The sequence below is a fragment of the Cryptomeria japonica genome, chromosome 8, assembly GCF_030272615.1.
Source record: "Cryptomeria japonica chromosome 8, Sugi_1.0, whole genome shotgun sequence".
Classification (NCBI taxonomy): domain Eukaryota; kingdom Viridiplantae; phylum Streptophyta; class Pinopsida; order Cupressales; family Cupressaceae; genus Cryptomeria; species Cryptomeria japonica.
This window is the reverse complement of record NC_081412.1, coordinates 465,405,957-465,431,731: the sequence shown is the minus strand read 5'-3', so window position 1 is coordinate 465,431,731 and position 25,775 is coordinate 465,405,957. Positions and strand designations below refer to the sequence as shown.

The window sequence follows — 25,775 nt, the reverse complement described above, 5'->3', positions numbered from 1 at the left end:
AAGAGTTGAAGTTATGCTTACTCAAATTCCAGTTGACCACACAAGGCGCACTTACTAGCGGCAAGAGGCTAGTGGTATGGATTAAGGATTCCACACAAATGAATTCAACAAATCTTCCACTCAATCTGACATACACGAAAATAAATTCTAATCTAAATTCTAATCTAACTTGGAGGAATCGAGAACCATGAATGCAAATACAACACTTGAAGAGCAAAATCACCAACAATTGAACAATGATTAGGATTCAAATAACTGCAGCATATACCAACAATTCTACAAAAACTCTCCCTTACAAAGAGAGACAAAGAGGCATATATAGAGTCTCTTACAAAATGGATGGCCCAGATTGATCTAAGATCAACGATCGAGATCATGCCAACAAAACCCTAGAATTGCTCTAATTAGGGTTACATAAAAAATGGCGCCACCAACATATGGCCCAATGAAAAGATACCTAGTCATCATATAGGGAATCCTCTAGAAGATTCCTCACCGCATCTCTCTCTTTGTCCTAGCATACTCCAAGAATCTAGCCAATACTGAATCTAACTCCTCCATGGAAATGCTAGGCAAGGTATCCTACTGTAAATCAATCACATCCAATGAATCCGAGCAAGCATTCAAAGTGTTCTCCCATTCAGGCATAAGCTTCTGCGAATTATGAACATGAATCAACAAAGAGACCAAGTCATCTATTTGACTCTTCTGCAAAGAGTCCAACTAGCAAAAATACATAAATTTCATCTTGTCTCTTAATTCGGCTAAGTGTAAAGCACTAGCATCACTAACATCAACACCCAATAATTCCTCAATCGAGGCAAGGATCTTCATCTGAATGTCCTGAATTAATCCTTCCATCTCCATACAACTCGATTGGGCGTTCTCATAAGCTGATTTCTTCAAGGCTAATGCACAATACCAGCCATGGAAATCATATATGTCTCCACTGTGCACAATGTTCTCGTTGACCAAGGTGGAATTAGGAACCTTCTTCAATGCCAGGAGGCATGGAATAGTCTTGTCTTGAATAGGCCGAAATTCTTCCCAAACTCCCTCCAAATATTGGATTTTGAATATGAGCGTTGTTGTCTTATCATATGCATGGACAAACTGAATAAGGAAATCATCTGCCTGCTTTCTTGTGCTTTCAATCCACTTTTCCACCTCTGAGTGTGTACCTCTCGCTACCTCGCAGTGTGAATGTATTCCATGGTCAACTGCAATGGGGGAAATAAGGGTGGGATCTCCATGCCTTGTCCCTGCAATATACTCTCTGAGTCTAATATTTTCTTCTCTGTACCTGTCACTCTCCGCAGCCACTCTGTCTAACCTTGCATTGATTGCCTGGAGGTTGTCACCAATCTCCTGGAATTCCTGCTCTGTGGATGTACGACCAAGGGCGACTGAAGTGATCTGGAAATCCATAGGAGTAGCAGTGTCCGCTGTCACGCCTGCAATAGGAACAACAATCTGCGCAATCCGCATTCCTGTCTCATCTCTAGCTATGTGCGACACAATCTCCGCTCTCTTGGGCTCCTTCTTCTTAGCACTTCTAGCTAGGTAGTCATCAATATCATCAATAGGCTGCACCTCTATCATTTGTTTACTTTTCTCCGTACTTCTTGTCAGCCATTCAGGAATAGCGGCCATCTCCATACCATCATCAAGACATACTTGTTGATCAAGTCCTTTCAATGCTGAAATAACATCATCATTATCATCAGGATTACTCTTGGTCCAATCCTATACTTCATTTCCCAAACTAACTTCCAAAAGGACAGTAGGGGATTCCGGCTGATCATTATTCTCATCAGGAGGTGCAGATGTTGCTGTGGCATGGAACTCCTGAATATTCTCTGGTAGTATCACTGTGTTGGAACACTGTTGAGTCTCCTTATTCTATTCTATTACTTCAATCACTTCGATTGATGAGACATTGGGAGGGGGTGAAGGAATGATAGTCTTTTGTTTCTTTTTCACATCCTCAATCTTCTTCCCTCTGACCTTAACTTCTCTTGGCGTGTTCTTCCTTCTCTTGGGAGCTTGACTCTCCTCGTCTGCATGAATCCCGACATCACTGACAATCCTTTGATCATCCTCGAAAGTAGGCTCTTCCGGCTTCATCTTTTCATAAGTGAAGGGAACACCCATGTCAACTAATATTCATTTGTATATCCACCCATAGGCGGGAGAAATTCAAGACCTCTCTCATCAACGTATTCAGGTCAATCTCTTCTGATTTTGACCAATTAGGCAATAGGATTGCCTTCTTCATTTCATTCTCATACTGTGGATGTGTATGATCTCTATCATCTAATACCTGATCAGGAATGAGGAAAAGTCCACACTTCCTCATGAAATCCACTGACATTCTGGACCACATTCTTCTCTTCACTGCTTGCTCGTCCATCAGGTTAGCCCAATAATCTTCTATGTCAATCTTATGAGTGAACTTCTCTCCTCTGATCCTTCGGACCTTCTTGTCTGGATCAAATCTTTCTCTCTTCTTATATGTAGCAAATCGATAGAATGCAAGCTCCTCACTTGCAGTGCTGGCGGCTATGGCGGACTGACAAACCTTTGACGTCTTCCCAACTGAAATAGGGAATGTCATTCCTGTCCTGTGCTTCTCTCTCTGGATAACATCGAACTCTAGAAGTTGTCTCACCACTTCCAACAATATCATTATGTCGGTTGGATACCTAGAAAGTCTCTAGGGTTCAGATTGAAACGCATGAATCCTGAGGTATGTGAAAGTGACAAATTGTATATACCACGATCCATATTTCTCTCTTAACTTTGTTGCCTCCCTGCGGCATCCCCATCACTCTGTTGAGTAGGAATATCAAATCACTATATTCCTCCTTAAAATCTATGCACATAAGTGTCTTGGGAGCCTTGGAATGATGAGACCTAGGCTCAGTCATCCACTCTTTGTTAATTAAACTCTTGCATACACCCATCTTCTTCGTGTATCTGTTTGCATAATCCTCCTTGGTTACATCCTTCATGTCTGTTCCGCATGGAATTCCGAACACCTCAACAATGGCATCCTCAGCAAGGTAGGCAATGACAACGCCTTTAGGACTCTTGATCATTCTTGTGAGTGGATCGTAACATCGTGCACACTCCAGGATCAACTCACTGCAACTGTATGGACTGTGGAAATCCAACGGCATGGAAGATGCCACTCTTCATAATATTCGCATATGCTGGGGAAGGAACCTGATCTCTGACTTTGAACATCCGACGCTGCATTTGATCGAAGTCCAGGAAATGCATGTTTGTATCAGCGATCCCCTTCCATCTAGATGAAATCTCAAACCTCCTATCATTTTCTTGGATTTGTTGCAATGTTGTAACTTGTTCTTAAACTTTCTTAGCATTGAATATTTCTTGGCTGGGTTGTATAATCACATTTAAGATGGTCTTCACCTAGTCTTCTCTCCCAAGACACATGGACCTAATAATGGAAGAGAGAGGAAAGGGATACTTGACTTGCTTGTAATAGTTGTTAGTTTGTAGAGTTGATTTGATATTTTTTACTTATTTATCTTAGTATAATGTTGGTTTATTTTCTATAAGAGGTTTCTAAAACTTGTGAATTATAAGCCTATCATGCTATTTTTCTCTTTTTGGTTTTATATGAGTGCAATGCTAGAATGTCTGTGAGGAAGTAATTTGTTGTTATTTTTTGGAAATAAACATTTTAATTGAACTTACTGACTCACATGAATTTCAGAATGTTCTTGGTAGATTTGAAAATAAATGGAATTAAATGAATTAAATTTACCTAGATGAAGAACTACGTTCTTGGTGATTTTCTACTTCTCAGTAAATAAATGGAAGAAAATAGAGGAAGCTTCTAAATCTAATTTAATCTAAAGAAGTAACTCAAATCTTTTATAATATAGAAACCATAACTAAGAGTGTCATCTCTCCTGCCTACTCCTGCATCACTAGTGATGGATTCAAATGGAATTTTCTTGCCTGTACATGCTTCTATGGATGTTTGTAGTGCTTTAATTAGTGCTATCCCTATTTGCATGCTTGCCTCACTTGGGGTTTCTGCTGTTGTATATGTCATTGGGCATGATGTGGCTTCTAGCCCACTCCCCTCTATTATGATGGGCTCTCTTGGCTCACTTGTCGTTGGTCTTACTTTTGAGGCATGTTCCCTTGAAACTGTTCATTAACAAGCAATGTCTGATGGTGGACAAGTTTCTTTTGCAGCTGTCATTGGGTTGGGTGTCCCATTTGATCTTGGTGGGTTTTCTAACCCTTTGTGTGACAAGAAGCCTCTTGCTTGTTTGAGTCTCCCCTTGTCCTTGTTTGTTGATAGGTTATCATTGATGATGAAATTGTTTTCCTCTGTTTATGGTCTTTTCTTCTAGGCCTTCGCCAATGTATGCTAGAGTTCTAGAGACCTCTTATGAAAAATAGAAACAAACTCTGTCTATGTGCCAAGGAATTTTTCTTTACAAAATTTCAATCTATTGCAAATAAGGGAGGAGTGTTGGATGGTAGGCTTTGGATGTGGGGATAGCATTCCCTGTCACTCTTTATCATTCTTGTTTTCCATTTTTGGGGGCTCTCCTATCTTAAAGATATTGGCAATATGATTGGACATTTTCTCACAATTTTAGATAACTTTTCAAATATTGGACATACCAGCTATGCCCATATTTTTGTTAACATAGACATTTTTAAGGCGCTGCCTAAGAATATCATTCTTATGGTAGATTCTGCTAATTGGTGGAGGAATGCTCATTATAAACTCTTGATTGTTGGAGATTTTCGTGACTTTGAGGATTGCAGATCTCCCATGGCTTCCCCAGTTCTTGTTTGGTCAACTTTGGATGTTGTTCCTTGTGGGTCTGATGTTGTTCCATCACCTTCTTCTCTTCTCCAGGGTGCACCTTCTCTTGGCCTGGTTATGGTCAATGTTCTTTCTTCTATACCTACGTCTCTTGGGGTGTGTGCTGGTGGAACTATAGCAATTGCTAAATATTTTATGAACCAATCATTATGAGAATACTTAAATATTATTTACCAGTTATTGGATGCTATGAGGATTAGATTTCCTTTGGTTTAAATCAACTTGCTACAGTTGTAGCATATTTAATCTTTTGTGGCACAATTTTGCGTTGATTTTGGTGTTGTCTTTGCTTCAGGTGCTGTTTATCTTTCCTCTTTGGTGGTTTGTGTTTGTACTTTCTGATCTTAGGAGACTTGTGTGGGGCAAACTCTTGCTAGATATCCATACTTTTGAAAGATACAACATCTATAGTCCAGTGTTTTTTATTTGATTCCTATCATTTCCATGATTGATCTATTAGGCAAAAGTTTCTCTAAGTTTAGATTGATGCAGATGCATGTAGTTGAGAACACCTAGATTTCTGAGGCTGCTAGGTATTCTCGTATGGCATTCTTAATGTTTTTGAAGGCATTTTCCTTCCTGTATTCACTTAGAAGTAGAGGTAGTTTTATCCTAACTAGGACAGTGCTTGGAAAGTCCTCTTGGGTCGAAATCAGGGGAACAATATCTCATACAAGCTAGATTTCTTTCTTCAAGAACCATGGTTCTCCTTGGAAAACTTGGTGTTTCCCTTTTTTTATTGAAAGGACTAGTATGAAGCATTCCTTTGGCTTCATTAAAATTCCCATGGAGCTTGACAATTTCCAGTTTACATGGTCCTGGATCCTAACAGTTTTTGGTCAAGGGAAGGCTCCAATGAATCTGCATATAAGTGCTTGTTCTTTTAACATCCAAATGCTATGTTCTAATTTGTCCATAGAATAAAATCCTTGGTTGGATATTCATCATCAGATAATATCCATTTTCCTTTATTATGGGAAAATTAAGTCTAGTGATTGTCATTTCGGCCCTGGCATTGTTTAAATCCTTGTCTTCCTTGGAGACAACACATCTGAAATTTTTGATTTGGTTAATGAGGAGGTCCCCATCATGGGACTAGTCTCAAAGACCAATAAGCTTTTATTTGACTGGGATATTATATACTGAGTTGAAGAGATGGATATGGGCTATTTCAAAGGGTGCAAACACATCCATGCGCATGGCAGGAGTATCTTACATGCTAGATTGATCTCCATGAACACTAAACCTCTAGTTAATGGATTGTGGTTGTATGGGGAATATTCAGGTTGAGATCAAACAAACTTGATATTTTCTCATGAACCTGGTTATACTCGGTGTTCGAAAAACATTTTCAAGTTTTCTAGGATATGCTTGGGAGTAAGCATGTGGTGTCTGTGTTTAGGGAGATGGATATGTGGAAATTCATGTATTTGGAATTGGTACAATTGCTGGATATGATGAAAAAGCACCAAAATGTGTTTTCGATGGTACAGAAAGGTGAATGTGTTAAAATCTGCATTTTGTCTTCTGCATCACTCTCCAAAATTATGGGTGGTGGATATTGTGGGTGTTTTGGGGGATTACTTGCTGCTTTAGAGGACCCTCTCAGGACTCTTGAATCCTTGGATTGAGACTTCTTTCAGGGCTATAAATAGGAACTTGTGAACTTTTGGTTGAGGTCGAAAACAGCAAGTGTGGTGGTCCTTCTCACATGAAACACACCAGTGACTTATGTAACTTCCTTGGAAGCTGCTTTACAGAGGAAGTGTCTCTGCATGTTTATAGAGAGATGGAGGATCTGATGTTTTGTAGCCTGGTTCTTTTTTCTATTTCTTGTCTTTTTTCTGCATTTTTTGCATGTGTGTAATTTACAGTTTTATGATCATCTGTTGGCTGTGATGCCTGTTTTGCCATCCATTGCCTAAGTCATTTTTCTTGTGGGTCTAAGATGACTATGGTTTCCTGGTATATGCATTGAATAAGAGTAGCCATCTGTATTTATGCCAGGTGATGCGTATGGTTGGTGATCATAATGTTCATTCATGCTGGTCTAAGATGGCTATGGTTTCCTGGCTTACACATTGAATAAGGGTGGCTGTCTGGATGTACGCTAGGCGATGTGTATGGCTGGTGATCATTATGATCAGAACTCTCATGGCTTTCTGTTTTATCTTGGGGCTCTTTTATGATTTATATCTTTGAGTGTACCAATAATATTAATATAACTTGAATTCTTTTATCAATGAAACAATAAGGGTTAGAAATGGTTCAAGGCAAGGAAAAGTGCTGGAATTACTTTGAAAATCCCAGAGACAGTTCTGATCAACAGTGTTCCTTACTGCACTGATAGCTGTTTGATAGAAATTCTATGTTCTTAAATTTACCTGATTACAGCCATAAGGTTTGTATATGTAGTCATTGACTTGTTTTATTTGTCTTCAACTTTGCACTTGACTTCTTGGTGTAGAATTAACAGGCTTTGGAGTTTTCAAACCTATTAATGGTTTATCCTAGAAATATAGCTTTAGAACACTTCTATGTGAATTCAGCCTATAACTTTGTAATATTTTATAACCATTAACTGGAAATGCCTTCTTGTGGTCAATGCAGAAACAGAAGCAAGACAAGAAATGGAGGAGGTTATGGCAGAGGCACTCAAGATGGCTGGCTGTGGCCGCTTAGCTGTTAGAGCAGTATGTGTGGCTGTCTCTGGTGTCAATCATATGAGCGACCAGCATCGGATGACCCAATGGCTTAGGTCTGTTGGCATCTGTTGGCTTGCAGTTATTTAGTTTATTGTCATTTAGGAATTAATTTTCTCGTGTAACATGTCATTGATTGTTAACTTGTGTTATTAGAGAGGTTCCAATAATTGTTTAAAATTGTTAGTTTGATAAATGCACAAGAGCTAAAAATTGGCTATTTTGTGATAAAAGATTGAATTTACTAGTTATCAATTGCTCAAAGCAGCACTATTATTAATGTATTTACTAGCCCTGTAACTAATTTTGGGAGCTTCAAAACCCTTCTACATAACCTTTCACTGTTGGAAGGTAATTTAATTGAAGATATGAAATTTATTTGACTTGTTGATCAGTGGTAGTGGGTTCCATGTCTCTGGGTTACCCAAGGCCATGGTCAAGGGTGAGTCCCTTGTATTGCATTCACAGAGGTCACTCAATACATAGTTTTTACATGTACATTGGTATGGACAAAATCTCTTACTTCACTGTTCAAAATTTTTTGAACAATAATAAAATGTCCAAGAGAATAGTAGTGACCGGTATTGATCTTGATTGTTTCCGGATTAGATTGTGTGTGTGTATGATGGTGTAGATATATATATTTAACATATATATATCTTTATTAGTGCGTGTGGGTTTTTATGTCTTTGTTCTCTCTTTTTATTTATTTTTTATTCTTTTTTATTTTTCTTGTTGTTTTTTTCTGGTCTTTTCTTTATTGAGTAGGTGTGGGTCATACATACATACATACATACACATATATGATATATATGTATGTATGTATGCAGGTATGTTTATTTGTTTGTTTGTTTGTATGTATGTATGTATGTATGTATGCAGGTATGTTTATTTGTTTGTTTGTTTGTTTGTATGTATGTGTGTTTATTTTTTGGGAGGTATGTGTATTCATACACATACATTTACACACATATATTAATATATATGTTCACACACCCACAATTATCTTATGGTTTGGTTGTCATTAATTTTTCCTTCTTTTTTTCCTTGGTTTTTGTGAGTTGCCTTCGTAATTTTTGTTTTTTGGTTATTTTTCTTTGCTTTCTATTTCTTTTGGTTTTGTTCCTTTTACCCTTTAGTGGTCTTGTCACTTTTCTTGTTCCTTGTGCCCCTTCCCTCCTTTTTAGCTGCCTTGGTCTGCTTCTTGGTCATCTTTTTACTTCTGCTTGCTCTCTATTTTCATCTTGATGATGGATCACCGTGTGTGATCCGAAACGTTGATACAAAATACTCACACACAATCTAATCCGGAAACAATCAAGATCAATAACTCATGGATTGTGGAAACTTGATGTCTCTTAGTGACCGGTATTATTATAATACTTTGGGTCATTCAATAAATGCATGCCCATTCTGTACAGTCACTGTTAGATCCCCAAATCTCAAAACCATAAGAAATGGAACTTTTGATCATAGCTGTATTTTAGTTTGATGTCTTAAAGTGGATTCAGAAGCATTATTTGTCCAAGGAATGCATATGATATGCTAAAAAACTAGAAATTGAGTTCTTTCCTTCGAAGTCAAGTGGATTTTTAATAGCATCTTCTTGTTGGTATTGAAGGCAATGACCATAGTACTATTTTCAAATGTTTTCTTATTGCAGAAGAGAAGTAAAGAATCTGGTTAGGGCTGCTTTTACAGACCAGTGAAAGAACAAATAATGTCAGTGACATATTAAAGATGGAAATAAGACCTTATGGATAAGGCAATTGTTGGGCATGTTTGTGGTATGACTGAGATCTTTCTCCTTGATTATAATCTAAGAATTCTTTTAAGAAAGAGGCCTAAATCTTCACAAAGCTTATGTTGATAGGAAAATATCTTCGTAATCATTGAGAGTTTGAGATGGCCTCTAAATAGGTGGAAGTGGAACAACTAGTATGAATCTGTTCTCTGAGCATGAAGTGGAGTCTTGATAATATCTTTTTGGTGTTAAGGGTGAATATAGGCTTGCTAAATATTTCTTTGGTGATATGGAAAGTTGTAAACTTAGTTTTCCTTCATATTTAAGTTTAACCCTTTCTTGTTGCATACGAGAGGCAACGGATCTTGCTTTTACTAAGAATTCTATGGATTGAAAGAGAAAGGGATGAAATAATTGACCAAAAGAAGGATGGAAAAAAATACTCTTGTATAATTTATCCAAGTTTGTGTTGGCCTTGAGATTTTCCTTCAGCCTATCAATTTACAATCCAAAATTATTGAAGAATAAGGATCAACTTGTTTAGCACTAATAGAACCTCCAACGGCACCTGATTTTGTTGATTCAAGTAGCATCGATCAGATAAAACCATATACCTATCTGTTTATATCAAATGAAGAAAGACGGTAATGCAGATATATATTTCATATGAATGATTTATATATCGAACCTCTTCACTATCGAATTGCAATTAATACATGTCCAAAACATTATTGATATATAATCGGGTTATATTAGAATTGACCCGAATTAGTTATCGGGCTTGTTTGCTTTGATACCGATTCATTATCGGGTGTGTTTATATCGATCTGTTATCATTTACACCAATTAGTTATCGTAGACACCGAATGGATCGGTTGCCATTTGGAAGAGTCACGACCAAGTGACATCTTGATCGGACATGTCTAAAAGACATGTCCGATCAAGGTGCCACTTGATCGTGTCTACCTTACTATATATGCATCATTCAAAAGAAAGGGGATGACATTGAAATCGATACATGTTCATCCTCCATACCTGCAGCAAAAGTAAGACACAAATATTATTGTCATAGTTATAATACCTAAGTCTTAAATACACAATCTTGCATATAACTTGTTCATTAAATTGGAAATTGCAATAACATTTACAGATTCTCCAAAATAATTTGACTATGCATGATCTTAGAAAGATCCTTATGGAATTTGATATTTTAATGTCACAAGGCTTATTCAGAATATTGTATTTGGAACTGTACCAAAGGCTTCTTAAAGCTTTAGAAGAAAAGGGCTTAGATTTCAGTGCTTATGCATATTGATTATGACTAAAAGACTAAAGAGTGATCCCCATTTTGGTAGTATGATGGAATATTGGTAGTCTTTGTTTTGAAATTCTAAGATTCTAAACAAGTAGAAAGTTCAAGATTGAGTGGAATGGTTGTAATCTTTGCTAAGATCCTATTCCTGACATTGAAATTGGTGACATGATTTTGATGGTACAGTTTACGAGCACTTGATTAAGGTCCCTATCCTCTATATTTATATCTTGTTGAATGTTTTAGGTAGAGTTATCAAGATGTGGTGTGGGTAGAATTGTACAAGTAAGGAAATGTTGATTTTTTGGGATGATTTGTGCATAAATGTCGAAATCACATAAAAGAAAAAAGGAAAAAGAAGAATCAACTTGTCCACATTTGGCAGGGCCAAGAATCCAATTTGACTTGTTATGTCGAGGTGTAAGTGTAACCATAATGGAAGCAATGAATGGATTATAATGGTGTGAGTGTGTTAACAAAAACTCCTTATCTTAAATTTGACATTCATTTACATGTCAATTTGTGAATTTTTAATAATAAACATACCGGCAATGATGTTTTATTAAATAAAAACAATTAGTACATGAAACAAAAGATAGCTCTTCAAAATAAATAATATCTTAAACAGAATACACTTGAATAACATTAAACTAAATAGTTCTTGTGTCTTTAATTATCTATATACTTATCTATTAAATAAATAATAAAATTTAAAATGACATTCACATGCAAAATAAAATAACTTTTGAAGTAGTTCATTTATTTAATTTTTTTATTGCATTATTATTGAAAATTAAATAGCTCTTAAATAAAATTCAAAATAAATAATACTTGTATATATATTTTTTTTCATCTATTGTTTACCTTATTTACATGTTTGTATATGTAGTACTTTAAGTTTAGATAGATATTAATGAACAGTATCCATATGTAAATTGTACAGAAAAATATTTTTCTTATATTAATCTAAATTCGTGAAGCAATGCTCATAACTATGCACATCTCACTATAGATTAATTCATAATAGTTTCAAGTGATGAAATCTTATATATTAATATGTATATGTTAAATCTAGTATAGATATATTAAATGCATCTAACTCCAAAACGTTGAGATATATAGTATAGACATCTCGAGGTTGATATCTTTGGACATCTTTTAGATAGATGTATTTAAGATATCTATCCTAGTTACTAGGCCTAGTTACAACGAACTAAGACTAGACGAGATTGATATATTTGAAAATTTATAAAATATTAGTTTTTTCACAAAAGAATTTAAAGAAAGTCTGCAAAAATAAAAATGTAGAGGCATCCAATTTTACACCACTGCATGTCAAAAGAACTACTTAATAACAAAATGTGAACCACATATACCATGAGATGTAGGAATAGATAGAGGTACACCATGATTACTATTAGGGTGTGGATGTACGTAATTACTATGTGGGTGCATGTGTGTGTATATGGGTTTGCCCTTGCATTTGCATGTTCATTCACAAGTATGTGCGTGCATGTTGAGTATAGGTGCACATATATGAATGTGATTATTTGAAATGCCAAAAAAAAATCTTTTGTTATGAATCAAACCATTAGAAAAATTGATTTAAAATTGAAATGATTTGTTTCTTCTCAATTGTCCTTTACAATGTGATAATTTTCCTTGGAACTATGTTTTTTAAACCTATATTTATCTTTTAACCTTGCTGGTCCATATTTCCAATTTTATACTGACATTGAATCTACCTAAACACTTCATAAAACATTTGGTAGTTTCTTAATTTGAATGAGCAAGGAATGGCTTAAGTGGGATCTCATGATCTTTGAGGGCTCAAGGCATTTGAAACACTTTTTGTTTGTTTTCCCTTTCCTTTTCTTTTTGTAGGAAGACGGGCCAAGAGACTTTAGGGTGGGTTCCCTTCATGCTAGAGTTGTCACCTAATATGCAAGATATTGCATCTTTGAAACGCGTGCATTACACCAAGATATGCACTTCTAGGGTATGGTGTAACTCCATTAATGAATCCCAAGATAGTAAACGAAATCCAAAGTCCATAGATAATGGTTTGATAGCACAAAAGACATGTAAACTAATTAAACAATAGGAAAAAAATCCATTAACACTAAACTCAATCCAGCTAAATCTTTGATATGTTCTTATAGTCAAGGTTGTCAGTTTTGATTTTGGGCTCGGTTTTGGGGGTTGGATTCATATTGGGTTTGTCCTTACAAAAACATATGTATATATGTATGTATGTATGTATGTGTGTGTGTGTACGTGTATATATATATATAAATAATGTGAAATATAAAAGTTTATATATATATATATATATGTAATACTTGAAATATATTAACATTAATGTATGTATGTATGTACGTGTGTATGTGTGTGTGTATATATATATCTGAAATATATTAACATTAATATTAATATCAATAATTAATTTTATTTGTAATGTCCTGTTAATGTGTTTTTTATGCACATAACAATACAGAATAAATTACCAAAGTAATTTACCCTCTCTTGAACAAAATCACCTCAGATGCTAAGAATGAGATCAACTAAAATGATTCCAAGGTTTCTACATGTCAGGTCTTGACGAGTGGGTAAGTTCAGTGGTTGATGTGAATTGCTGTGTTTCACTTGGGGGCTTACGCAAATGTTTGGATTATCATGAATGATGCGGAATAGGTGTGCTGACAACTTAAGATTTATCAATATGGCTCTGGATTTACTTCTTACTAAAAAAGGGGGAAAAAGAATAGGGTTCAGGAAATCTATTCTAATCCTAGGAATGTAGGAAATGATGAATGGATCTAGTGGAATCAAACCAGGCAAGGTCTCACAATCAGGTATTGACACAAGCTTAGTGCAATCATCTAAGGTGTACTTAATGATTTTCAGACTATTACCATCAAACGTAGACACCATCCAAGTTGATGCTTGTCGACAGATGAGTAATAGTTGAAGTTATGCTTACTCAAATTCCAGTTGACCACACAAGGCGCACTTACCAGCGGCAAGAGGCTAGTGGTATGGATTAAGGATTCCACACAAATGAATTCAACAAATCTTCCACTCAATCTAACATACATGAAAATAAATTCTAATCTAAATTCTAATCTAACTTGGAGGAATCGAGAACCATGAATGCAAATACAACACTTGAAGAGCAAAATCACCAACAATTGAACAATGATTAGGATTCAAATAACTGCAGCATATACCAACAATTCTACAAAAACTCTCCCTTACAAAGAGAGACAAAGAGGCATATATAGAGTCTCTTACAAAATGGATGGCCCAGATTGATCTAAGATCAACGATCGAGATCATGCCAACAAAACCCTAGAATTGCTCTAATTAGGGCTACATAAAAAATGGCACCACCAACATATGGCCCAATGAAAAGATACCTAGTCATCATATAGGGAATCCTCTAGAAGATTCCTCACTGCATCTCTCTCTTTGTCCTAGCATACTCCAAGAATCTAGCCAATACTGAATCTAACTCCTCCATGGAAATGCTAGGCAAGGTATCCTGCTGTAAATCAATCACATCCAATGAATCCGAGCAAGCATTCAAAGTGTTCTCCCATTTTGGCATGAGATTCTGCGAATTATGAACATGAATCAACAAAGAGACCAAGTCATCTATCTGACTCTTCTTCAAAGAGTCCAACTGGCAAAAATACATAAATTTTATCTTGTCTCTTAATTCGGCTAAGTGTAAACCACTAGCATCACTAACATCAACACCCAATAATTCCTCAATCGAGGCAAGGATCTTCATCTAAATGTCCTGAATTAATCCTTCCATCTCCATACAACTCGATTGGGCGTTCTCATAAGCTGATTTCTTCAAGGCTAATGCACAATTCCAGCCATGGAAATCATATGTCTCCACTGTGCACAATGTTCTCGCTGACCAAGGTGGAATTAGGAACCTTCTTCAATGCCAGGAGGCGTGGAATAGTCTTGTCTTGAATAGGCCGGAATTCTTCCCAAACTCCCTCCAAATACTGGATTCTGAATACGAGCGTTGTTGTCTTATCATATGCATGGACAAACTGAATAAGGAAATCATCTGCCTGCTTTCTTGTGCTTTCAATCCACTTTTCCACCTTTGAGTGTGTACCTCTCGCTACCTCGCAATGTGAATGTATTCCATGGTCAACTGCAATAGGAGAAATAAGGGTGGGATCTCCACGCCTTGTCCCTGCAATATACTCTCTGAGTCTAATATTTTCTTCTCTGTACCTTTCATTTTCCGCAATTGCTTTGTCTAACCTTGCATTGATTGCCTGGAGGTTGTCACCGATCTCCTGGAATTCCTGTCCTGCAGATGTACGACCAAGGGCGACTGGAGTGATCTGGAAATCCATAGGAGTAGCAATGGCTGCTGTCACGCCTGCAATAGGAACAACAATCTGCGCAATCTGCATTCTTGTCTCATCTCTAGCTATGTGCGACAAAATCTCCGCTCTCTTGGGCTCCTTCTTCTTAGCACTCCTAGCTAGGTAGTCATCAATATCATCAATAGGCTGCACCTCTATCATTTGTTTACTTTTCTCCATGCTTCTCGTCAGCCATTCAGGAATAGCGGCCATTTCCATACCATCATCAAGACATACTTGTTGATCAAGTCCTTTCAATGCCGAAATGACATCATCATTATCATCAGGATTATTCCTGGTCCAATCATATACCTCATTTCCCAAGCTAACTTCCGAAAGGACAGTAGGGGATTCCGGCTGATCACTATTCTCATCAGGAGGTGCTAATGTCTTTGTGGCATGGAATTCTTGAATATTCTCTGGTAGTATCATTGTGTTGGAACACTGCTGAGTTTCCTTGTTTTGTTCTGTTACTTCAATCACTTCGATTGATGAGACACTGGGGGGGGTGAGGGAATGAGAAGTGGAGTGATAGTCTTCTGTTTCTTCTTCACCTCCTCAATCTTCTTCCCTCTTGCCTTGACTTCTCCAAGCATGTTCTTCCTTCTCTTGGGAGCTTGACTCTCTTCGTCTGCATGAATCCTGACATCACTGACAGTCCTCTGATAGTAGACTCTTTCGGCTTCATTCTTTCATAAATGAAGGTAACACCCATGCCAACCAACTTATTCATCTGCATATCTACCCATGTGCGGGAGAAATTCAAGACCTCTCTCATCAATACATTCAGGTCAATCTCTTCTGACTCTGACCAATTTGGCAATAGGATTGCCTTCTTCATTTCATTCTCATAATGTGGGTGTGTATGATTTCTATCATCTAATACCTGATCAGGGATGAGGAAAAGTCTATACTTCCTCATGAAATCCACTGACATTCTGGACCACATTCTTCTCTTCACTGCTTGTTCGTCCATTAAGTTAGCCCAATAATCCTCTATGTCAACCTTATGAGTGAACTTCTCTCCCCTGATCCTTCCGACATTCTTGTCTGGATCGAATCTTTCTCTTTTCTTGTATGTTGCAAATCTGTAGAATGCAATCTCCTCACCTGCAGTGCTGGCGGCTATGGCGGATTGGCAAACCTCTGACGTCTTCCCAACTGAAATAGGGAATGTCATTCCTATCCTGTGCTTCTCTCTCTGGATAACGTCTAACTCTAGAAGCTGTCTCACCACTTCCAACAATGTCATTCTGTCGGTGGGATACCTAGGAAGTCTGTAGGGTTCAGATTGAAACTCATGAATCTTGAGGTATGTGAAAGTGGGAAACTGTATATACCACGATCCATATTTTTCTATTAACTCTGTTGCCTCTTTGGACAATCTTCTGTGGATTCCGCTTTGCAGCATCCGTGTGATGTACATAGTGAATGCATTATTCACTCTCTTATAGTCTTGAATTCTGTGCATGCTCAGCTGGGGGTAGCATTCATAACTCTTAAATTGTCCCTGCCCATTCCTGACTTCACCTTTGCATATTAATCCTCTGTATGAAACAAATCGTGCAAGTAGGTACACCAGGTAGGAAGTCATGGCGAATGATTTGGACCGCTCTACATTTCTCAGTTGGAAATCTAGATTGTCACTTGTAATCTTGGACCAATTCACTAGTGTTCCTCTAAGACAATCTTGGATGAGGTAGAACATCCATCCATGAAATATTGCTCCCTGCGGCATCCCCATCACTCTGTTGAGTAGGAATATCAAATCACTATATTCCTCCTTAAAATCTATGCACATAAGTGTCTTGGGAGCCTTGGAATGATGAGACCTAGGCTCAATCATCCACTCTTTGTTAATTAAATTCTTACATACACCCATCTTCTTCGTGTATCTGTCTGCATAATCCTCCTTGGTCACATCCTTCATGTCTGTTCCGCGTGGAATTCCGAACACCTCAGCAATGGCATCCTCAGCAAGGTAGGCGATGACTACGCCCTTAGGACTCTTGATCATTCTTGTGAGCGGATCGTAACATCGTGCACATTCCAGGATCAACTCACTGCACTGTATGGACTGTGGAAATCCAGCGGCATGGAAAATGCCACTCTTCATAATATTCGCATATGCTGGGGAAGGAACCTGATCTCTGACTTCGAACATCCGACGCTGCATCTGGTGGAAGTCCAGGAAATGTATGTTTGTATCAGCGATCTCCTTCCATCTGGATGAAATCTTAAACTCTGGATAAAATCCAGTCTCCAACGTCTTCAGCAGTTCTTTTCTTTCCTTGTATCCTGACTTTGACATCGCACCTGTACGAAGCTCGAAGTTAGACTTAGGAAAATATTCGTAATAAAATTCCCGTCTCTCTAAAGATTTAGCTAATTCAGAGCATGGAGTCAGGAAAATAATCTATACACTTGGTAAATTTTAGCAATTAAGTTCAAAGTGTGACAACACTAAGGCATGGAAGCCTTCCACAAAATTCATTTAATAACTCCTTACGCTTAGAAAATATGCAAGCTAAAGTGCAAAGGAGTATACCGGATTGATGATGACTAAGGAAAAGGTGTGAAAGATTGTGTTTTCACACAATGAATGTCTGAAGACACCTTCTGCAGTCAACAATGGAGGTCAAAATTCTGAAGACAACTTGAAAATCAGACTTTTAAAACATGCTGCAATCTTCAAAATGTGCATAAAATTGATAAAAATCAGTTTTATTGATGAAAACAATCATTTTCTGGAATGTAAGTATGACTGGTAAAATTTAGTTTTCTGAGGACAAGTCTGAAAATCGGATACTTCAGACTTACCAGCACTTTGCAAAGTGGTTTAAATCCCTGAAAATGATGAAAAATTGCTAAGGAAACAGCCCCAAGCAAATTCGCCAAAATTGGTTAGGTGGCTGGAAATGAAAATTTCTGAGGGCAACCACCTAACAATGGAGTTTCAGACCTGCAACAACGATAAAATGGTCTAAAAAATGCACATAAAACTCCATAAAACACCTCCAAATGCTAAATGTTTAAGTTGGAATTGGCTGGGCAATAAAAACTTAAGTCTGAAAATTAATGGCAGCCATTAATGGAGGTCAAAATCTGAAGCAAACCTCAGATCTGAAGCGAATCAGTAGGCTGGAAATGCTGGCAGCCAACAAGCATGCATGAAAATCACCAAAATGTGGCACCAAATCACCTCCCTAGCAAAATCGAATTTTTTCCAAGTATGGCGCCAAACTGAAATTCTGAAAATTAATGCCAATGGTAGCCTTGATTTGCAACAGCAAGGATGCCAACAATCTGGAAAAAATCGCCCAAGTTGGGGTTGGATACCCCAAACACAAAAATTTGCCTTAGCAAAAAATCGAAAATTTCAAAATTCTGAAAAATGTTGTTAATGGCAGCAATTTGCAGCAATGAAGGTCTAAACAGCAAGCACAAATGGTGGAGGAAAAATCGCCCAAGTCTCCCCAATCATGAAATTGCCAACTTTCACCAAAAAATGCTAAATTTGGAAAAAATCGCCAAACTTAGCAAAATCGAAAATCTGAAATTGGTCTTTAATGGCAGCCAAGAGGAATAGATCAGCAAGCTGGAAAAAATGGAGGAAAATAAATCCTCAATCCCACACTTCACAAAATACCTTGCTAAAAATTCACCCAACTTGGAGAAAAAATCGCTTTCATGAAGACACCTGGCAGAAATAATAATAAAATAATGCTGAAGTTCCTCTCATATACTTGCTTTCACCTCCAACTTTCACCACACAAGCAATGTGGGATAAAACACTTGTATAAATACTTGCTTGGTGAAACCCTAACTTGCTTCTAGAAGGTTCAAACATTTAATAATTATTGCAAGTTATTAAATTTGCTTTTAAATTTTAAATAATCATTTAATAATTATTTAAAAGCAATTAAATGGGGTTTATTTATTAAAATATTACAATTTAAATTCAAAATAAAGCCTCTAGGGGAAAATTGCTATCAGTTGGGATTGAAAAATCCTTTTAAAAATCACTTGTGTCAAAATTTACCCCATAAGGGAAATTTGACCCATGCTTGGATAAAAATCCATGCTCAAATTCATCAAAATTGCACATAAAAACCCTCCAAGGGGAAATTTGATGTGAGTTTGGACAAAAATCCAGACAAAAATGCACTCAATTTGCAAAAAAAAATCACCCCCAGGGGAAATTCGATATGTGTTTGGACAAAAATCCACACTCAAAACTCACTTAACTTGGAAAAATACCTCCCTGGTGGAAATTCGACCTTAGTCTGGACAAAAATCCGGACTCAAAACTCTTCATAAATATTCCCAATGGAAATTCGACCTCTGTCTGGATGGAAATCCGGACAAAAATCCTCACTTAGTTGTCACAAAAATCCTCACTTAGTTGTCACAAAAATCCTGGTGGAAAATCGACTCAGGCATGGAATTATCCTTGCACTCTAGTCCGCACTCCTGGTGGAAAATTGATGACAATCTGGATAAATCCTGACACTTAGCCAAATTTTAGCACTTCCAGGGGAAATTCGATGGCAGTCTGGATAAACAGTGGGGGAAATTAGTAGCCAGTATGGATTTCAGGGGAAACCCATGTGTAATGTGGATTTTGGGTGGGGGAATGGGTTGGGTAGTCTGGAATGTGAGGGGAAAATCACCTCTAGCATGGATTTTGACCCTTTAACCCTTGAAATATGAATTTCCCTTAGGATTTTAACATTTTAACCACTCAAAATCACTCAGTGACTTTAAATTTGACTGGACTTAGGCTAATTTTCCAAAAATATGAGCGAAAGTCTAGGAAAATATTGGAATAAAATGCGAAACCAACTTAAATAATACCTTAGGAGTGAGAAAACAACTCCAAAAGGTCTGTGAATATCTTGGCACTTTAAAATCACTTGATGCGCGTGTTTAAAAACACATTAACGTTCAAAAAAGGTTGACACTTAGCAAAACTTAGGATCATTAAAACATCAACTTTTGTAACTTGATCCTATAACTTCAAAAACCCTAGACGGCACTAGTCATGATCAAAACTCTGAGACTCGGGCACGGAAAACGCAAAATTGCCCACTAAGCAGCCAAAACCCTAACTTAACAGCGCAGGAAACTGGCAAAGAGGGGGTCCCCGTTAGCAATGGGGCGATGTGTGAAAAGGTCACAACATGTCCCCATTTTGAAATAGGATTTAATAAAAATAATAATAGATATAAAATAATAATAATAGATATAAAATAATAAAAATATAATATAATATAATTAAATTAATGAATGGTCAAAAGGCATGGAATAAAGAGTTGTGACTCTCTCAAACATGAGATATGAGAGAGAGAAGAGATCATTTGAAAAGGGATAAGGAGGAGGGAAGAAATGAAGGAGCATGGGAATCAAGGAAGGATTAATGGAGGAAGAAAGGAATGGGAAGTGGATAAGGTTGTGTCTCTTTCAATGGGCAAAAATTATGAAGGATTGTACTATTTCAAAGGGTGCTAATCGTGAAAGGTTGTGTCTCTTGCTGAGGGGCAGGCATGATGAAGAGATGTGACCTCTCCCTCACAATGGAAGATATAAAAGGAAGAAGGTTCATTTGAGGAAAAGATGGAAGGGAGATCAATTTGGAGAATAATATATTATTCTCAAAAGAAGAAATGAAAAGTGGTGACTCAATTGTTATGAAAGGTGGTGACTCAATTCCTATGAAAGGTGGCGACTCTTCTACCTAAAGTATAAAGGAGAGATCATTCCAAGCATTCAAGGATCATGGAATGAAATCAGATTGAATATTAATAATTAAACATACAACAGTTCAAATATAGTTGTGGGTTTGGGTATGAGTTGTTTATGCACAGGATGATGAATATTATCTGCTCATTGATGATTAATAATATGATGTTGTTTACAACTGTTTCTAATATATATGACTGTTTATAATATATATTTGACTGTTATGGCTGTTTATAATATGCTGTATGTTTATGACTGCTTAAGATTCATTATATATCCTGCTTAATTGTTATATTCAGCCATGACAGGGGCAATGAGGGATTACAAGGAGGGGAACAATGATGGGGTAGTCTTCTAGGCACGCCACCTCATGGTGGTGACCGAACTGTCCCATGAGGCCAAGGGGGTACAAGGGGTACTGCCTTTGGGCATAGAAGGGATGGACTTTTGGGGCACCCTATTGTAAATACACCTGAAACCTTTGTCATGGTGGATCAACATACTAAGGAGTCCAATCATAGGAAGTGGAATTGGATGACATGATGAAGGGGAACGGTTATAGGACACCTCACTAGGTACACCACCTCATATCAATGTCACAGGCCACATGAGGCCAAGAGGGATGGTATATCTGCTCTTGGGCCTAGGGTTGAGGATCTCTAGGGCACCCTATGAAGTCACCTTATTATAGCTTCCCTATGGTTGAATTTCTTCAATAAACTAGAGATATTTTATGATTAAGTTAATGTTCCTAACCCTAGTAGGATTTTAGGGCAAAAACTAGGGCATTTATAAAAGGGGTCATTACAAATGGTATTAGAACATGATCTTGCTAGCCTGCAGGGAAAAGCTAAAACAATGAAATGCATTCTATTCAAAAACAATTTTAAGTTCTAAGAAAGGGATCTATAAACTTAGTCCAAAAATAAAATCAAGTAGACCAACATTGCATTTCTATATATTTATGCCTTTAACTACAACATGACTAATGCGTGTTGAGCATGCTTACTCCATGTATATTTAATATGCATGGTTTTCTCATGAATGCCTTGTGTTTGCTTCATGTCTGATGTGTTCTCAGCATGCATGCCTTGTGTCTTATGTGCATTTATGTGTTGCTTCATGACAGACGTATGTCCACTCCATGAGTGCCATTCTCATATATGCTTTGTACCTTACATGTATTTATGTATTGCTTTGTGCCTTACATGTGTGCTTCATGCTTCCATGTATTTATGTGTATGACTTCATGTCTTACATGTTTTACATGTATGCTTCATGCTTTATACCTTGTGTGTATTCATGTGTATGATTCATACCTTGCATGTATTCATGTGTATAATTCATGTCTTACATGTATTCGTGTGTGTACTTCATGCTTTACGTGTATGCTTCATGTCTTGTATTCATGTCTATACTTCATGCTTTATGCCTTGTGTGTATTTGTGTCTATGATTCATGCCTTGTGTGTATTCATGTGTATACCTCATACTTTATGTGTTTGCTTCATACCAAATGTGTTTGAGCATGTTTATTCCATGTGTGTTTTATATGCATACCATTCTCATGTATGCTCGGTGTCTTGTATTTTTGCTTCATATCTTACGTGCATTTATGTGTTTGCCTTATGTCTGTCATGGTGTGTGCGCCTTCCTAATGTATGCCTTATGTCTTGAATATGCTTTCCATCATGCTTGATGTGTTTTCAACAAGTTTGTTCCATGTGTGTTTCCAAAGCAATTTCATATTGGGAATCATTTTGAATGTTCCATGATCATTGCTTGAGGACAAGCAGTCTTGGGCAGGGCAGGCTGTAATGTCCCATTTTGAATAAGGATTTAATAATAAATTATAATACATGAAATCATAAAAATATAATGTAATATAATTAAAATGTAATTAAGTTAATGAATGGTCAAAAGACATGGAATGAAGAGTTGTGACTCTCAAACATGAGATATAAGAGAGAGAAGAGATCATTTGAAAAGGGATAAGGAGGAGGGAAGAAATCAATGAAGCACGGGAATCAAGGAAGGATTAATGGAGGAAGAAAGGAGTGAAGAAGTAGATAAGGTTGTGTCTCTTTCAAAGGGCAAGAATTATAAAGGGTTGTACTATTTCAAAGGGTGCTAATGATGAAGAGATGTGAGCTCTCCCTCACATGGGAAGATATAAAGGGAAGAAGGTTCATTTGAGGAAGAGATGGAAGGGACATCAATTAGGAGAATAATATATTATTCTCAAAAGCAGCAATGAAAAGTGGTGACTCAATTGTTATGAAAGGTGATGCCTCAATTCCTATGAAAGGTGGTGACTCTTCCACCAATAAAGTATAAAGGAGAGATCATTCCAAGCATTCAAGGATCGTAGAATGAAATCAGATCGAATATTAATAATTAAACATACAGCAGTTCAAATATACTTGTGTGTTTGGGTATGAATTCTTTATGCACAACATGATGAATATTATCTGCTCATTGATGATTTATAACATGCTGTTGTTTATAATTGTTTGTAATATATATGACTTTATAATATATATCTGATTGTTTATAACTGTTTATAATATGCTATATGTTTATGACTGCTTAGGATTCATTATATATCCTGCTTGATTGTTATATTCATCCATGATAGAGGCAATGAGGGATTACAAGGAGGGGAACGGCGATGGGGTACTCTTCTAGGTACACCACCTCATGGTGGTGACTGAATGATTCCATGAGGCAAAGGGGTTACAAGGGGTACTGCCCTTGGGCTTAGAAGGGATGGACTTCTGAGGCATCCTATTGTAAATACACCTCAACCCTCTGTCATGGTGGATCAACATACTGAGGAGTCCAATCATAGGAAGTGGAATTGGATGACATGGTGAATGGGAATGGTTATAGGACACCTCACTAGGTACACCACCTCATATGGATGGAACGGGCCACGTGAGACCAAGAGGGATGATATATCTGCTCTTGGGCCTAGGGTAGAGGATCTCTAGGGCACCCTATCAAGTCACCTTATTCTAGCTTCTCCATGGTTGAGTGTCTCTAATAAATTAGAGATATCTTATGATTAAGTTAATGGTCCTAAATCTTGTAGGATTTTAGGGCAAAAACTAGGGCATTTATAAAAGGGGTCATTACATTATTAGCCATGATTTCAAAGGTGAGGGCCAAACAAGGGCAATCTCCCAAAGCTTTCGATGTGCTTTTCTTCTCCGCAGCTCACTCGATGATGTTAGATATGGCGGATATGTCGAATGTGGCAGATTATAGGGGATATAACAGAATGACCGAACCCACTGTGTACCAGCCCCAAACCGAGACCCAGTTTGAACTGGACTAGGACCTCAGGGGTTAGGAGGAAGGACTCGATAACACAACTTATAGTTAGTACTTCTATCGATTTGTTGGATTCTCTTAGCAACTAATCTGCCTTTCTCTAAATACAATCAACTCTAGTCCTTGCTAAATTTTTCTCTCTATTGACTTACTAATCTAATCAGATGATGGATCTAACTTATCTTACTCCAAGTGTTTGTTGCATATTGGAAGGGGCTATAGTCTACAAATGATAGTGATGTGGAGAAGGGAGATGTCTTAGGTACAAGAGCGAGAGGGATTGGGACTGGGACAAGGGTCCCTTTTTCTGAAAATGCAAGGTAAGGATTACTGGAAGAACACAAAATAGACGAATAAACTACATATATACAATTCTAGAATTATTGGGTTAAGAAACATATTTTTTTTCAATTTTAAGTCATTCTAGGGTCTTATCATAGGAAACAACTAAGGACACATTTAGAGACAACTAGAAAATTCAGTTGAAGTCTTATAATGCATAGAGAAATCTCTGCTTAGGTTTCTCATACAAGACATTTCTATCCACAAGACACATCCTAGGTGTTAGATATTGTCTTCTTGTTACTATGATACAAACATTATTCTTTTGGGCTGATTTATTGTGCTTCTTGGAGTTTATATGCTCGATGATATTCCAACCTTGCTCACACCCAAAAGCACTACATGATTGACTCAAAATTCCAATGACAGTTTTTGATACTTGGTAGTTAGGGCTTCCACAATATCACTAGAGAGTATTTGCATAAAACAAACCAATAAGTAGATTATGCAAAATCTTGCTCTTGTAAATAAAAATTTTTCAATTTGAAAGGTAGATTTCAAAAGACATAAGACAAGATTCCTTCATATGCTGCTCTAAACTGCAAAGAGGCTGTTTGCATACCTTTGGGTGTATGGTTGGATTTTATCTTGGATATCATCATTGCAAGTTATCTTCTTCATGCACATCTTTGGGCCTTAATTTACCTCTTTATCTTCATTAAGGATGCATCAAAAAAGAATGTTGGATAAATGTATCGCCAAATTGCCTATGGAGGTCTATGAAACTACTGTTGCCTTCTACTATCAGAAATATCCCATAGAAGACGGCATGTTTCCTCCCTGTCATCATGTAATCCTCTGAAAAATTTCTTGACCTTCTTATGGCCTCATACATGTAATCCGTATGGGGTTTATTTTCAACCATGAAGTGAAGAACTTAACTAAAGGCTTTGACAACCATATTAACTTTTGAGGTTTTCTCCATAATATGTTTTCAGATCCATTCTGGACAACATCCATGCCATCTTTTTTACTCATGTGAGATGATTCTTCCAGTCATTAGTGAGTGCACACTTTTTAATATTCATCTTTTGTTCTCAAATTGATTGCAAGGGAAAAATGTGGCTAATCTTGTTTTAGAAGTTTGGAAAAGCTTTCTATTTGTGTATGCGACTTTAGCCTTTATCATATTGAAGAACAATGCTGATGATCCCCACCCACTGAGCCAATGAAACCCCAGATGCAAAATGATTTGAAGCAATGCTGCGGCCTGTAGGCTCAGCACCATCAGCCCCATATGGCTGTAAATTTATGTGGTAATGAACTTTGTTTTTTCCACAGACAGTTTAACCTATAATATTTGTCTATCAATTTTA

The 25,775-nt window shown here is 37.1% G+C and overlaps 1 protein-coding gene across 1 annotated transcript in view; it reads left to right on the top strand.

Moving 5' to 3' along the window:
• The window catches only part of LOC131034962 (uncharacterized), a 104,596-nt gene that overhangs the window by 4,652 nt on the left and 74,169 nt on the right, over window positions 1-25,775 (top strand). The window contains exon 2 of the mRNA XM_057966579.2: window positions 7,493-7,640. Coding sequence (XP_057822562.1) covers window positions 7,493-7,640 — 148 coding nt within the window. The remainder of the gene's footprint in view (window positions 1-7,492; window positions 7,641-25,775) is intronic.